Source organism: Octopus bimaculoides, chromosome 1 (genome assembly GCF_001194135.2).
Source record: "Octopus bimaculoides isolate UCB-OBI-ISO-001 chromosome 1, ASM119413v2, whole genome shotgun sequence".
NCBI classification, from domain to species: Eukaryota; Metazoa; Mollusca; class Cephalopoda; order Octopoda; family Octopodidae; genus Octopus; species Octopus bimaculoides.
The window spans coordinates 32,873,738-32,888,429 of record NC_068981.1 but is presented as its reverse complement, the minus strand read 5'-3'; the positions used below and the strand labels follow the sequence as shown (position 1 = coordinate 32,888,429).

General features: G+C 36.4%; 1 protein-coding gene across 2 annotated transcripts in view; it reads left to right on the top strand.

Annotated features, from left to right (window-relative positions):
* The window catches only part of LOC106884303 (small nuclear ribonucleoprotein-associated protein B), a 33,718-nt gene extending 27,225 nt beyond the window's left edge, over window positions 1-6,493 (top strand). For both annotated transcript variants that reach the window (XM_014935615.1, XM_014935614.1), the window contains 2 exons: window positions 477-587; window positions 6,285-6,493. In XM_014935615.1, coding sequence (XP_014791101.1) covers window positions 477-587; window positions 6,285-6,325 — 152 coding nt within the window. In that variant the 3' untranslated portion in view covers window positions 6,326-6,493. The remainder of the gene's footprint in view (window positions 1-476; window positions 588-6,284) is intronic.
* The last annotated feature ends 8,199 nt before the right edge of the window (window positions 6,494-14,692 follow it).

The following is a 14,692-nucleotide window of genomic DNA, read 5'->3' as shown; positions in this document are numbered from 1 at the left end:
TGTTTAAAAGAGTTCCAACACTGTCTGTTTTTTATGTTTTATTTATATTCCTGCAAAACCAATGTGGGATATGGAATACACAATATATAATATATAATATAAAATAAAAATGGATGGTACTATGAAATAAAGTATTGAATGTCTTATTGGATATATGGAATATGTCTTATTGAGTGTTCAATATAAAGGATTAAATATATAAAGGCGAATACGTATTTTCTATACCTTGTGGTATTTCATCATGGCCGGTATGACAGACTTTAAAATCAAAATAAGCAACAGGATATCCTGTTGCTTATTTTGATTTTATTCACCTTACTTGGAGCTGTGTGGATAATACCGGACTGACTTGGTGCTTCAGCTTAATTACCTAATTCAACTGAATCTCAATTATTTCTATATATATATAGTGTGTATTGGACTTATAGGCAATAACTTTTGCTCTTGTTAATGTATTGATGATTTATCTGTTTTAGCTCCTGCTCGGGGTGCTGCACCTCCTGGAAATATGATGATGGGAATGCGAGGGCCACCTCCAATGGGACGTGCTGCACCACCTCCACCTGCTATGAGAGGACCACCACCAGGTATTAGACCATTTCAATTTTATTTCATTGTATCTTGTTTTGTGTGCTAACATAGTGTAAATTGCATGTGTCTTTCTCTCTTTCAATGTAAAGGCAGAGTAGTTTTGTAGAAGTTCAGTATGGCTCCAGATACCATGATACTTCTGCTGGTGTCCCTATGGTCATCCAGAGAAAACTTCTTGAAAAGAAGCTATTAAACAATTTAAAGCAATTTTAACAATAGATATTGAGATTTACTGAGCTTACATGCTTATCTTGGAACAACTGATTCTGTGAAACCAACTTCACAATGTAAAATGCAGATGTTGCATGGTGCTTGCTCTTGTATATCCCAGAAAATAAACAAATTTCCTTGTTTTTATTTTAATGTATTAGTTTATGGTACTCAGAGCATTATTTACCTTTTCAACTGTAAACAACATTGTTACCGTATCAGCAGTTATAGAACACATATTTAACCGCAGAAATATAAAAACAACAAAAAAAAAAAAAACACTTAACCATTTTTATTCATAAGGGCTGTGATTTGATTAGAAATGTACCATTACTTGAGCAACAAGTACACATGCACACATACACCAACTAGCTGCAGATTCCTGGATTTACTCAAATTAATGATCTTAGATGCAAACAATTTTATGCACTTGCACTGAGCATAGTTCCCAGGCATGGGGTCACTGCACTGTGAAATACTCCATTTCTGGCAGATGTTGCAACCATACATATCATGGTGCCCATTTGTATACTTATTGCTTATTAATAGGCAAAAGGCAAACTACTTAAATTATTATGTAATTAAAACTTGATCAATATCAGTAATTATGAATCTGTTTATTATCGATGTAGAAAAGGTTCCCTAATTTGGTGTATTATATGGAAGAGGCTTTCATTAATAGATTGGTGGATTTAAAGAGAGATGGTCAGTGTTGCTGTTGATAGTGGGTTGATTATCATGCTAACACCTTCAAATAATGTTATTATACTCATGGCATCATATACTTTCTATTGCAGTCAGCACTGGTTGCACCCATAGAGTACAATGTGATTTGTTTATCTCTTAATTAAAACCTGTAAATATCACCAGCTCTAGGTAGTTATTGAATCTCTTATTGAGAGCAAACAGTTGTTGGCTTGACCTGCTAAAAACAGCAGCCATTTTTGCTTAAAAAGAAAAGATTGGAAAATAATCTTTGATCACGTTTGCTCAATCATTGCTGACCTGGTGTTAAGCAATTGGTATCAGATGATTTCAGAGGAAAACCATGTGTGTGATGAATATTCTTTTTTAACCTTACTATAAAATGTTTTAATGTCTCTTACAATTGTGCACCCTTCCTTTGTTTTTTGTTTTTAAATTTTGACTTCCATCATTTAATGTTTGTTTTCCATGGGTTGGACAGCCTGACAGGAACTGGTAAGACAAGGGGCCACACTAAGCTCCATTGTCTGTTTTGGCATGATTTCTATGACTGGATGCCCTTCCTAACACCAACCGCGTTACAGAGTTTACTATGTGTTTGCAATCTCGGAACAAGAGATTGCCACAAAGTACCTGGTGAACAAGAGAGACAGTTACACTCTTGTAATCCCAAGGTGCAACCGCATGTGTAGGCTATGTCATGTTTCCATGGAAGATAACATGCATGTGATTAGCAGCCGTCCTAAAATGTCGTCATGGTACTACCTCCCTCTGCAGCACGATGCTGTTGCTAAAACAATTTACAATGCCATCCGCAAAAAAGACAGTCCTGAAATAAACTTAGAAAATCCCTTTGTTATGGAATACATTCATGAACACCAACTCAAGGAATGCTGGTGGAATCTTCCCATCAAAACTTCTATCAAATGTAAGCATAACAAGCTGGATATTGTTGTTTTGGACAGAGGGGCAAAGGTATGTACCATTATAAAGGTCAGCTGCCCTGCAGATATAAATATCACTTTGAAAATCAAAGAAAAAGAGGGTATCTATGGACAACTGCTCTGAAACCTCCAGCTTCTATATCCAAACTATGAATTCATATTCGTACTGATAATTGGAACACTAGGTTTTGTTAGTAAATACTTGAAGGAGAATCTGGATAAACTGAGATTTTCAGAAAGAGAAATCGACTGGCTAATTCGTACATTACAGGTGCAATCTGTGAGTGGAACAGTAAAAATATGCAAGACTTTTTTCACAAGTGCCAAATGTGAATCTGTCTGTGTTAACTCCATCCCAATGATGGAGCCTTGTATCTTTGTCGGAAAGCGGCTCCCTCCTTAGTGGAGGATTTATAATAATTAAAAGATAGAAGAAACATACAAACATACTTATATACATACATATGCACACACATGGGCTTTATACAGTTTCCATATACTAAATTCACCAACAAGCTTTTTAGTGTAGGGTTACAGCTAAGACAGTTGCCTAAAGTGCCATGCAGTGGTATTGAACTTGTAACCATATGATTGAGAAGCAAGTTTCTTAGTCACATAACCCTGTCTGTATTTATGCTGAACCTGAAACTATGTAATTGAGGAGTGAACTTTTTAACCACAAGGCTAATGTGTGTGGGTGAATGTCTACATTCTACTTCTGGATGAAACCTATTAAATAAAAAAAAACAGTGATGTTATGCTGACATTCCTTGTTAACAAATTATTCTTAGCTCTGTGCTTTTGAAGATGGAATAAAAAATATCTTTCACTTGGGAAAACATGAAGGTTAGTGACAGGAAGGGCATCCAACTTTAAAATAATATTTCAATAATAAATATTCATCCAATCCATGCTAGCTTGTAAAAATGGACATGAAACAAACAAACAAATACTACTGCTTTTGCAGTTTTGATAATGGTCCATGATTACAATAAATGTTGATAATATTACGTCAAGGATAACATCGCGGCTATAAATTAGTTTGTTTTCTCAGTAAAGAGTAACTTAGCTGTTTGTTTATTCAGCAGCCTTTTGTATAGGTTTTCCTGTAATGTTGTGTATTGAAAAGTAATCTAGAGGGAGAGATTAGGAAAATAACACAAGTTATATTTCTGTTGTTGATCTTTCTCTGTTACTTGATGTTGCTTCCCTCTTCGTATTATCTGCAGCAGTCTTTTCCATTTTTCCATTTTCTGATTTTTCTATTCTTGCAGCATTTATTATTTGTTGCAGTAAAATTATTGTTATTATTATTCTTAATGCTGTTGTTATTGTTGTTATTTTTATTTAGCAAGGGACCAAAAATATCTAGTCTGCAATTTCTTTACTGACAGACAAGATACACTACACGAGTTTGCAATTACCTCAACCATGGCCCAAGGTTGTGGCACTCTGAATTTATCTGCTGGGCTATCAAATTAAAGCAATTTCATCTTTTTGAATACTGCTTCCATTTATTGTGTTCTACAGCTAGAATATGCATTAACAATCTGCCTTTGGGCACTGTCAGGTGTTTTTGTGCCTACAAGATACTGTGTTAATTGCCTCCCTTTCCCATTACTTTACATCCACACCACACCACTCACATATTTTCCATCAAACAAGTTCAATTTAAACCAAACACACCACCTCCTCCTCTCCACCAGTCTTTCTTCACTTTGAAGATTTCTCCTCCCCACTTCTTCCTTACTCTGAATTTCCAATTCATGCTGTGGCGATTGGATGCTGTTGCTGTTGCTGTTTAGTGTGTTGTTGCCAGTAGCAGCTAAGTAAAGTGCTCTATAGATAACCGACGGTCACAATTTAGTTAGATATATTGATTCCCACAGTGTTTAACTGTTTATGACAATAATTGGTTGGAGCTCAGCTGAACTCTCTTGTGGCTGCTGCATCAGGCAGAATTTTAGTATTTCTGCTTGTGGTAGGTAGTAGATGATACACTGCCAGAAATAAAATCTCAAACAAATCCAATTGTTGGGATGCTTTTTAAAAGTACATTTCAACTATTTAGTAAGTTAAGTGTTCAGTGTCTGAAATATTTAAGCTCTATGAGTGTGTGTGTGTGTGTGTGTGTGTGCGTGCGCACACACGTTTAAATGTCCTCTTTTCCATGTCAACTCATGCCAGCATGGAACATGGACTTCGATGATGATGATATATAATGTAATGTATTGTGTGTGTGTGTGTGTGTGTATATATATATATATATATATATATATACACACACACACACACACCCATGCACCCTGCTTTGTGTGTCTAAGTGTATATATATGTGTGTGTGTATAATCTATTATGTGTATATACATACGTGCAAGGTTAAATAAACCATAACACACACACAAATAATATAATTTATCATGTGTGTATATTGGATTGGTGTGTAATTAACGACTTATTTTTGATTAATTATTAATTAAATTATAAAGCAGTTGATTCTGCACCAACCCAATATATACATCCATGTACCCTAGTATGTGAACATACAGAGCTAAATAAACTGTAATTATATCTGTCTGCCTGCCTGCCCACCCACTCAGTGTTATCTGTTGTTTAGCTCCAGTTCAACCCTGGTCAAGCAAATCTGTGACCATCCTGACTTTTTAAGGGTTTCTACAACCACACCATCTAATGTGCCAGTTTCTTTTCAAAACGGCTGGAATTTGAGGAAAACTTGACAACCATTTCTAACAGTCTGGGTAACTGTTTAGTGGCTACTTTGTTGGCTTGTAACACGTCATATGTTGTGAAGATTGTTTTTAGGTGAAATCCAAAATTAATTTGAGTACATAGTCATGACTCCTTTCTATAACAACTGTTAGTCTTGTTTTGCTGTTAAGTCTTGTTCTACTTCTTATATCCTCTCTGAAATTCATGTCAAGATATGAACATTTTGTGAGGTAGAGAATACGATAACAGTGTGAAGAACCTTGACTGACATTAAATTTACCAAATTTGTTGTCATGATCCTCATTTCATATCTGCTTCCTATGCTGGTGTGGGTTGCATGGTCTTAGTGTTGGCATGGTTTCTATAGCCGGATGTGTTTCCTAATGCCAACCACTTTGCTGAGCATACTGGGTGTTTTATTTCTGGTGCCTGTACTAACATTTGTTCTGAAACTCACAAGACTGAGTGAGAATTTAGTAGTGATGCAGGTAGAAGTTTAATCCTTTAGCATTTAAACTGGCCAAATCTGGCCCAATATTCTATGTGCTTTATGTTCAAACTGGCCAGATCCAGCCTCTCTCACCTTCACTACAATGTCAGTCTAAAAATAAGCAATCACATCATTGAAATCTCGAAGCTATGAGATAATGCATGATTAGTACAAGACAATTGGAATAAATAAGCATTATGTTTGACAGTATAATCTGAATGCTAAAGGGTTAAAGTATAGTAATAGAAGGAACAGGAACAATATTAATTTCTAGGTACAAGGGGGCACATTTTGCTTTAGTGAACATTGACTAAATCAACCTCTGTAGTTGATTGCTGCTTTATTTTATCAATCTTCAAAGAATGAAAAGTAAAGTCAATCTTTGTTGGATTAAAACTCGGCATATAAAGAAACATGATTAACTACCACAAGGCATTATAGTATTTCCGTGCTATTGTTTCTGCTGTTCATTGCAATATATATTTACAATAATCTAATAAAATTTGGAATTTAATTCATTGTGCTTACAGAAGTTTCAAGTTTCTTAATTTCATTTTTTACCTGTGTTTTTTTTTTTTCATGATATATTTATATATTTTATTTTCTATTTTTAGGCCCACCACCTGGTATGAGAGGACCTCCCCCACGACCGTGACCAAATACCTAAGTCTATCTAGGAAAGGGCAGTGATTTACAACTGCAAAAATTCATGAACATTTTACAACCAAATTCAGATATCATTCATACTATTCCGATATGTTTCCTTTTCTAAGCATTTTTTTCCACACACAATTATTTGATGCTAATTAAATTTTAAAATTAAGATGTTTTATTTATTTTCATGAAGATATTTGTGAAATTTCATCTTTGAGTCTTTCTACGGAATAACAATGTTACTCTCTAATTAATCACACCTGGTATCTGTATCTAATGATCAAAAAAAGAAAGAAAATCAAATCAAATGTCTTCTTTGAGCCAAAGGATTATATGATTCTGGGGCGTATATATTATTGCCCTGGTTGGGATGCCAGTCTGTTGCAGGTTGCCAGCTCAGTGAACTGGAGGAGCATGAGGTGAAATGTTTTGCATCACCCGGTCCAGGAATTGAAACCACAATCTTAATGATCATGAGTGCAACACCCTAACCATTAAGCCATGTGCTTTCACATTAATAATAATATTGACTTTATATTTTGATATGATGTGCATGGGTGAGAAGTGCTGGTCAATTTGTCTTTTTTTTTTTTTAATAGTCTGGATCAGACAGAATTCGTTGAAGCAAATTTTCTATGGCCAGATGCTCTTTCTGCCACCATCACTCATCTGTTTTGAAACAAGTTAATATTCACTCATGGCTGGACATCTTTTCATGAAGAGTGGAAACAAACTACACTGTTTGTATGACAGTGACACTCCTTGGCAATCATGGGTTAAGCCAAAGGTTCCCTCCCCATACATATATATATATATATATATATATATATATATATATATATATATATATATATATATATATATACAGATCCATGATAGAAAATTCAACAAAAAAAGTACTCCATCTGGTGAGAGATAAATATTTATATAAAGGTCACAATACATGTATTAAAACGCTACTAATAGTTTCATATGTTGAGAAAACTCAAACGTATTCTATTATTCAATTTCTTTAGTTTGTTATGATACGTGGTTTGCACCTGAAGAATATGTTTGAATTTTCTCAACATATGAAACTATTAGTAGCTCTTTAATACATGTATTGTGACCTTTATTAAAATAATGTGTGTATGTGTGTAGTTCAAAATTGTGCGAGAGACAGGTAAGGTAACAGCAAACAAAGTATATTAGTTTGGCGCTGAGGGAAAATGAGTGATGTTTCAAGCCTTCACTCTTCTACAGAAAGAAATAAGGAGAGTGGAAAAAATGTGTCTGGATTAAGTTACACATGCACACACACACAAGCTGCTTTCAGTTTCTACTAAATACAACATACAAAAGGCTTTGGTTGACCTGGAATCATAGTAGAAAATAGCTTGTCCAAGGTGTGACACTGTAGAATTGAATTTAAACCCATGTGGGTGGGAAGTGAACGTCTTAATCATTCAGCCATGCATGTTCCTATATTAGGAAGTTTGCAGTGGTAGTGGTGGTAAACATTAGATGTGCTTGACTAAAAGGCTAATATCTGGGTTACTTTTAATTCTATCATTCTTATGTGAAAATTTCTTATATGATGATAACTGCATCCTCCTACCTCCTGGAGGTAAGAGATCTGATTTTCTTTTTGATGAATATCTTGTGGAATAGAATGATTGTCTATTTATCATGCATCAAAGTGCTGGTTAATTATGAAAGGTTTCTATCTTGAAAAATAAAGCTTTATATACAGCTAATAACAAGATGGTTGAAACTTAAAACATTTGCTTATTGTTAGTACTATAGTTTTTACAGATGGAAGCCACAGGAAGACTCCAGAGATAGCTAGATTTGCTGGAAATAACAGTCAAATCTCTCTTAAATCGCACAAGCTTCCTCAGAGCCTCTTAGGTTTAGATAAGACAGAAAAATGGAGGATATTTATAATAGTTTATTACTCAACTGCAAAGTAAGAATGGAACATGTCTAACAAGAGTTATGTACCCTGTCCAAGTAGACAACAAAGTTTGAATTCCCTCTTGTACTAAATATTGTGCTAGATTACTCTGCATGGAATGGGGTGGTCTGTAATCAGAGTTTATAGTTGAGATATCATTTACCGACACTATCCACATGGCTATTAATAAGTATCCACCACTGCAAAGATCGAGAATATACTATTGTTAATTTCATTACCTTGAATTCAATCTTTCCTATGATCCAGGTGCCGACAATGGGAAACTACTTGAATACCAAGCTTCTAATTACAGACTGAATGATCAATGACTAAGATTCTATTTCAGCAATTAATTATAACAAAACGACATATCAGTTACTGGCGAATTTAATGTTAGATTAATGAACTGGAAGGAGTCATACAAACTTAATATTGGGTGACTTTGCAATCCACAATAATTATGTAAATAATAATAGTTTGTTGGATTTTACACTGGTCAGTAATAAGCTTGTAACAAAAGCAATGTTATTCCAAAGGCATCTTAACATGTGAATGGTGCTTGAACTTTGTACTAACTGTAACCTATTTATGTATCAATTTAATACACAACTGAAAGAGCTCCTCATAGTTTCATGCTTTTATGATACTTGGCATATTTATAACATATGCCATGTATCTCTGAGTAGTCAGCCATTAAAATAACCTCCACCTTTCTCTCTTATATGAACCTAATTGGCTCTGACTGAATAATCCTATGATCAAGTACATTCCAGCTATGTCTATCCCATCTTTCTTTTCTGTCTCAATGCATTTTAAACTATGTTATGTAAGTTGTCAATTTTATGCTTGGAGATAATTGGTGTATTTTATAAATATGCCTTGTTAAAGTATCATAAAAGCATGGTTGTGTATTACATTGTTGATAATCTATACAGTTTGAGATCTTGCATTCAAAAGACTGTATGTGAACAGGGTTCATGACTGAATTTTGAAATTACTGTGGATAACTTAAATATCATGTCTCAACTTGATGCATAAAATTCTTTGGCTTGGGTGATGGAAGCATCATTTTCCTGATCACTCCACTTGCTTTTGTAACAAAATCCCAAACTTTCATAACTGCAACATCCAGTTTTAAGGGAGGAGGTGAGGGGCTAATAATCTGATTCCTCTTATGAGACAAGACTAATGAGTAATAACCAAGATATTCATTTATATGGATTGGTTCACCAGTAAGTGATTGTTGAGAGTACAGAAACTTTTCTGTTGCACCACCAGATACAAAAACAGCAGTGACAAGCCTATAGTCATTACATTTTATAGCTAATGGAAGCACATCATAAGCTACTCCATGTGATGATCATATCTATCTTATATATGAGGCAGTACAAATAGGATAGAATGCCATTCATTTGTGGTAAAAGAAAATGAAATTCCTTAAGGATGTACATTTTCATATGTAGTATGGTGGCATGTAAAAAGCACCCAGTAAAGGGGTTGATGTTAGGAAGAGCATCCAGCCATAGAAACCAAGCTAAAACAGACTGGAACTTGGTGTTGCCGTTCAAGTCTTGTCCAACCCATGCCAGCATGGAAAACTAGTGTTAAATGATGATGATGAGTACTGCAGGCCACATCCCTTGCATTGACTCTGAAGGTGATGTTGATTTGACTGAGCTCTATTGCTGTGAAGCAGGCTAGTCTAAAATATACTGTAGTTGAAGCCAAAATCTTACGTTTACAACTGAACAGAAATATGTATTTGTTAGTGACATCCAATCAGCTTGTCTAAAAATGAAACGATGTAGCAGATTTAACTTCTAATGTTGCTTTGTTAGAATGATACTCTCATGGTCTTAAGAGGGGTTCAAATTTTATATAAACATGGACTGACTCCTGTGCAGGTGGCACGTAAAAAACACCATTTGAGCGTGGCCGTTGCCAGTACTGTCGGACTGGCCCTCGTAAAAAGCACCCATTACACTCTCGGAGTGGTTGGCGTTAGGAAGGGCATCCAGCTGTAGAAACTCTGCCAGATCAGATTGGAGCCTGGTGTAGCCATCTGGTTCGCCAGTCCCCAGTCAAATCGTCCAACCCATGCTAGCATGGAAAGCGGACGTTAAATGATGATGATGCATTCTCCATGTATGCACAAATATGCTCGGTTCTTCTCAAAGACTTTTGAAGATGTTTGAAAAATCGATGCATCCACCTCGTTCTGTGTGAGTGTTCTCCAGTCACAGTGTGTTGTGAAGATTTGGATTAAAGTTAACTCCAGGTCGGTTTTGCTCGTGCACACTTAGAATTAAAGGTATTCAAACTTTGATTGTCTAAAAGGTCTTTTAAAGTTTTTGTAGGTAGCATGGTGTAATTTATCAAGTTGAATGAGCACGTTAGATGAGACTTCGTACTTTGCTTGGTTGTTATACAATTGTGGGCTGCTGAAGGTGTCTTCAGGTCACTAAATGCATCTCCGCCCCTCCCCACTATTACCAATTCAAGTAATCTTATCTTAATCGTTACCTCTGAAGTGCAAACTGACTTCCATTTACATTAACCTTGCTAGTGATGGACAATATAGATGGTAACTATTTGAGGCACAAGTTTAGCTGGTGGTGACCTTGCTAAACGTGCAAAGGAAGATTGCTTTTAATGGGTTCTTCAGAGGAGAAATCGCAGCTTCCTCGAACCTTTCCGGGCATCCACGATGAGCGGAGAGAAGTTATCTGTAGAACCCGTCTTTGAATGCTTACAATGGAGTGGTCTTTTATTTTCATACCGTTCCCGTCGAATAAATTTCATCCACAAGGTTTTGATAGACTTGGCTCTCTGGTAGAAAGCGCTTTCCGAATGTGTGGCACAGAGGTAGCCTGAAACAAAACTGAAGTTGCCAGTCTTGCCTGCACCTTTGGCTTTGATAGACACCTAGCTCTGGTATAAGACACCTAGCAACGGTGCTGTGCTATGGGATCGAAACCATAACTGCGAAGTTGTGAAGTAAATTTGTTATCCACATAGCTACACCTGTGTCTGTAATGCAATATTTTCCACGTTAAATACGTTCTGAACTAGCATCCTCAACTAGGATGTCATTCAACTATAATGGATTTTCTGTATAAAAAAACGTCTTTTCATTTTAGAGGTATTCAGGAGTCTACCATTTTTTGTACGGGTGGCGAAAGTAAGAAGACGAGGATTTGACAGTTATATTTAGCAAGATGGACAACCACATATAGGTTCCGTTGTGGGCTTGAACGTTTACTTTCGTAGCTACATGGCTAGTAAGTAATCTTTTAAAACCTGCTTCACAATGACGGACACGAAATTAAAACAACGGACCTATTCCTATATAATCAATAATTAATCACTTTCACATCATGTGCCGTATAACGAGCTCACAAATTATTCAACAAGCCACTATATCTTATAATGAGTCAGTACATTATTAACGTATCTACGTTGTATAAAAAGTTAGCACAAGTCTGTACTTTTATATAATTACTTTTATATAACAATCCATTGAATTCTTATGAGGCCATCATTAAATCAACAGCTTATTTTGAGAAATTCGGTAACAGGAGTTTCCGGTTGACTTAATCGTAAATTAGTGGTTTAGCTGTTGACCTTATAGTTTACATACTTTCCATCTCTGCCAGCTAAGTACGGGCCTTGCCCTGCGACCGATAGCTTTTTCATTGGTCAAGCTTGTGCTAATATGAAAACAGCTTAAAGTGAAAATTACAATCAGCGAACATTTTGAAAACTATTTTGATAGGCGTAGAATATACCCCGAGAGGACAGCAGCAGTTCGAGAAGGAAACTTTGGTCTGTTGGAAAATTAATAAAATAAAACGTGTGCATGAAGCTGGAAAGAATACGTAAACGAAATGATTAGGCCATGGATGAATTTGTAAGTGTGGTGGCGTTATTTAACAACAATATTGTTGATATGAAAATTACTATGATGATAGGGTAGGGAAGGTCAGCCATCATGTATTAGACATCTGTTAACCCTCGAGTTGAAACGTGTACGTGATTTTGTATGTAACAATATACTGGACTGACTTGTCTCCCGGTTTCATTTGAGCCAACGAAATCTCATTAATTCTATAGTGTTCTCTCCCTTTAGAGCTGTCAGTGTGTACGTAATTGGTACATCTACATTTATCACTATTCATTAATTCATTACTGATCTGGTATAACACGGTACACTCAATAGTGAATCATGTTACACTTATCATGAATTGATCTGTAATAACACGGGTTAGTATTCAGTCAAAGATTCTGTAGGTTATGGTATTTTTCAGTTTTTCTTTTATTTACTGATCATACGTTATTAAATTTTATTCAAAATATTTTTGCAAACACGAAACAATATCATTATGTGTGTTCAAAAAACTATTTGGAGGTGTTTATTTGGGTAAGTTAGGAGGACAACTTGGGGTCATTGATTTATTAAACACGGTGTTTTTGGTTCTATTTCTCTTTGGAACCAAACTCTCGTGATAAAATGAGGTTAGTGGTATTATCTTCGGTACGTGAAGTGAGCCAGGGACCTATTGCTTGAGCTATTGATAAAGCGCAGCATCAATCATGGAATACGGACCTTGACCCTTTAACTGATTGTGTGATGCCCGATGTTGTTATTTAATCTTGGGCTGGTCCTGATTGAGAAAGCCCTCAACATTTTAAACATATCAATCCCATCCTTCTTTTAAGCATTGCATATCTAGGATCGTACCATTCATCGTATTTTTCCCTTTTCAGGCTGCTATGGTATCGTTCGAGGGAAATTTTGCAACTATATCTAGCAGTTCGGGCGACCACATAAAGACTTGATGTACTTCTATTTTGGGATTTATGGCACAAGTTAATGAATTTGCTGAGTGGTAGCGCGCCGAACTAAATGTCATATTGTATTTAGTTTCATCATATTATATTTTGGGTTTGAACTCTTCCGTGCAAGCTAGTTCGATTAATTAAGTACCAGTTATGTAATGTGGTCGATTGAAGTAACAATAACTTTTTACGAGTGTATGACCTTGCGTTAGTGTATATAGTCACGGGATGCTTATTTAAAATTGGAGGTACGTGATATAAAGGGGTTACAATATCTTTGGTAGAAATCATATCCATTCCTTTTCAGAACAGCTCATTTAGCACCCAGCTCTAAACCTGTAGTATCACAAACTGTATACCGTTGTTTGTCATCTCTTAAGCTATGGGAGTGTAGGCCGATTAAAATCGGGTTGAGAGTAGCAAACAAGTTTTAAACCCATAATGAAATACTTTAGGCTTGTTTGTCACTTTATTCATATGAAGTCTGTGCGGAGGAAATCCGACCATTAGTGGTGGAGTGTCAACTGACAGAAAGACTATATCCAGTAACGTCACTGCGAGACGCGTACCTCAAGGTACGGTGAAACTCGGAGTTTGCTCTGACCGTCCCATTGCATTGTCTTTTTACTGCCAGTCTCAGCAAAGCTTGGTATTCGTTCAGGACGAGAGTGTGACATTGTTCATCCGACTCAACCCTCGTTGACTATAATCCAAGTTCAGCACTGATAAAATAAACAAAAACAAAAAAACTCGAACTTTTTTGAATCACGAACAATATACATTTCATGGTGGTTGACGTTTGTGACAATGAAGTATCACCATTTCCGTAGTTTCCCCAATCGTGAGGACACACTGAATGTACAATGTAGGTGGGAACATTTGCGATTCTTCGGTCGCTGCGCAGCTGCTTCCTTCTTGGCTGATGTTCTCTTTAAGAAGTACTGTCAGTTTATATGAGCTGGAACCATGATCATCAACCAAAATGCAAGACAAATTAGTAAAAAAGGGGGAAAAAAGAAGAAAAAAAACAACCCAAAACAGTGGTTGCCAGAATGGTTTGTAGTATTTAGTCACTTTACGTTCTAAGTTCAAATCCTATCGGAGTCTAGTTCGTTCATTTTTCATCCTTCCAGGTTCGATAAAATAGTTACCAGCCAAGTTGGCACTCCATCGCTTACGACGTCGAGGGTTCCAGTTGATCCGATCAACGGAACAGCCTGCTCGTGAAATTAACATGCAAGTGGCTGAGCACTCCACAGACACGTGTACCCTTAACGTAGTTCTTGGGGATATTCAGCATGACACAGTGTGACAAGGCTGACCCTTTGAATTACAGGCACAACAGAAACAGGATGTAAGAGTGAGAGAAAGTTGTGGTGAAAGAGTACAGCAGGGTTCGCCACCATCCCCTGCCGGAGCCTCGTGGAGCTTTAGGTGTTTTCGCTCAATAAACACTCACAACGCCCGGTCTGGGAATCGAAACCGCGATCCTAAGACCGCGAGTCCGCTGCCCTAACCACTGGGCCATTGCGCCTCCACGGCCAGCCAAGTACTTGTGTCGATTAAACAGATTGTTCTGTTCTTTCGAAATAG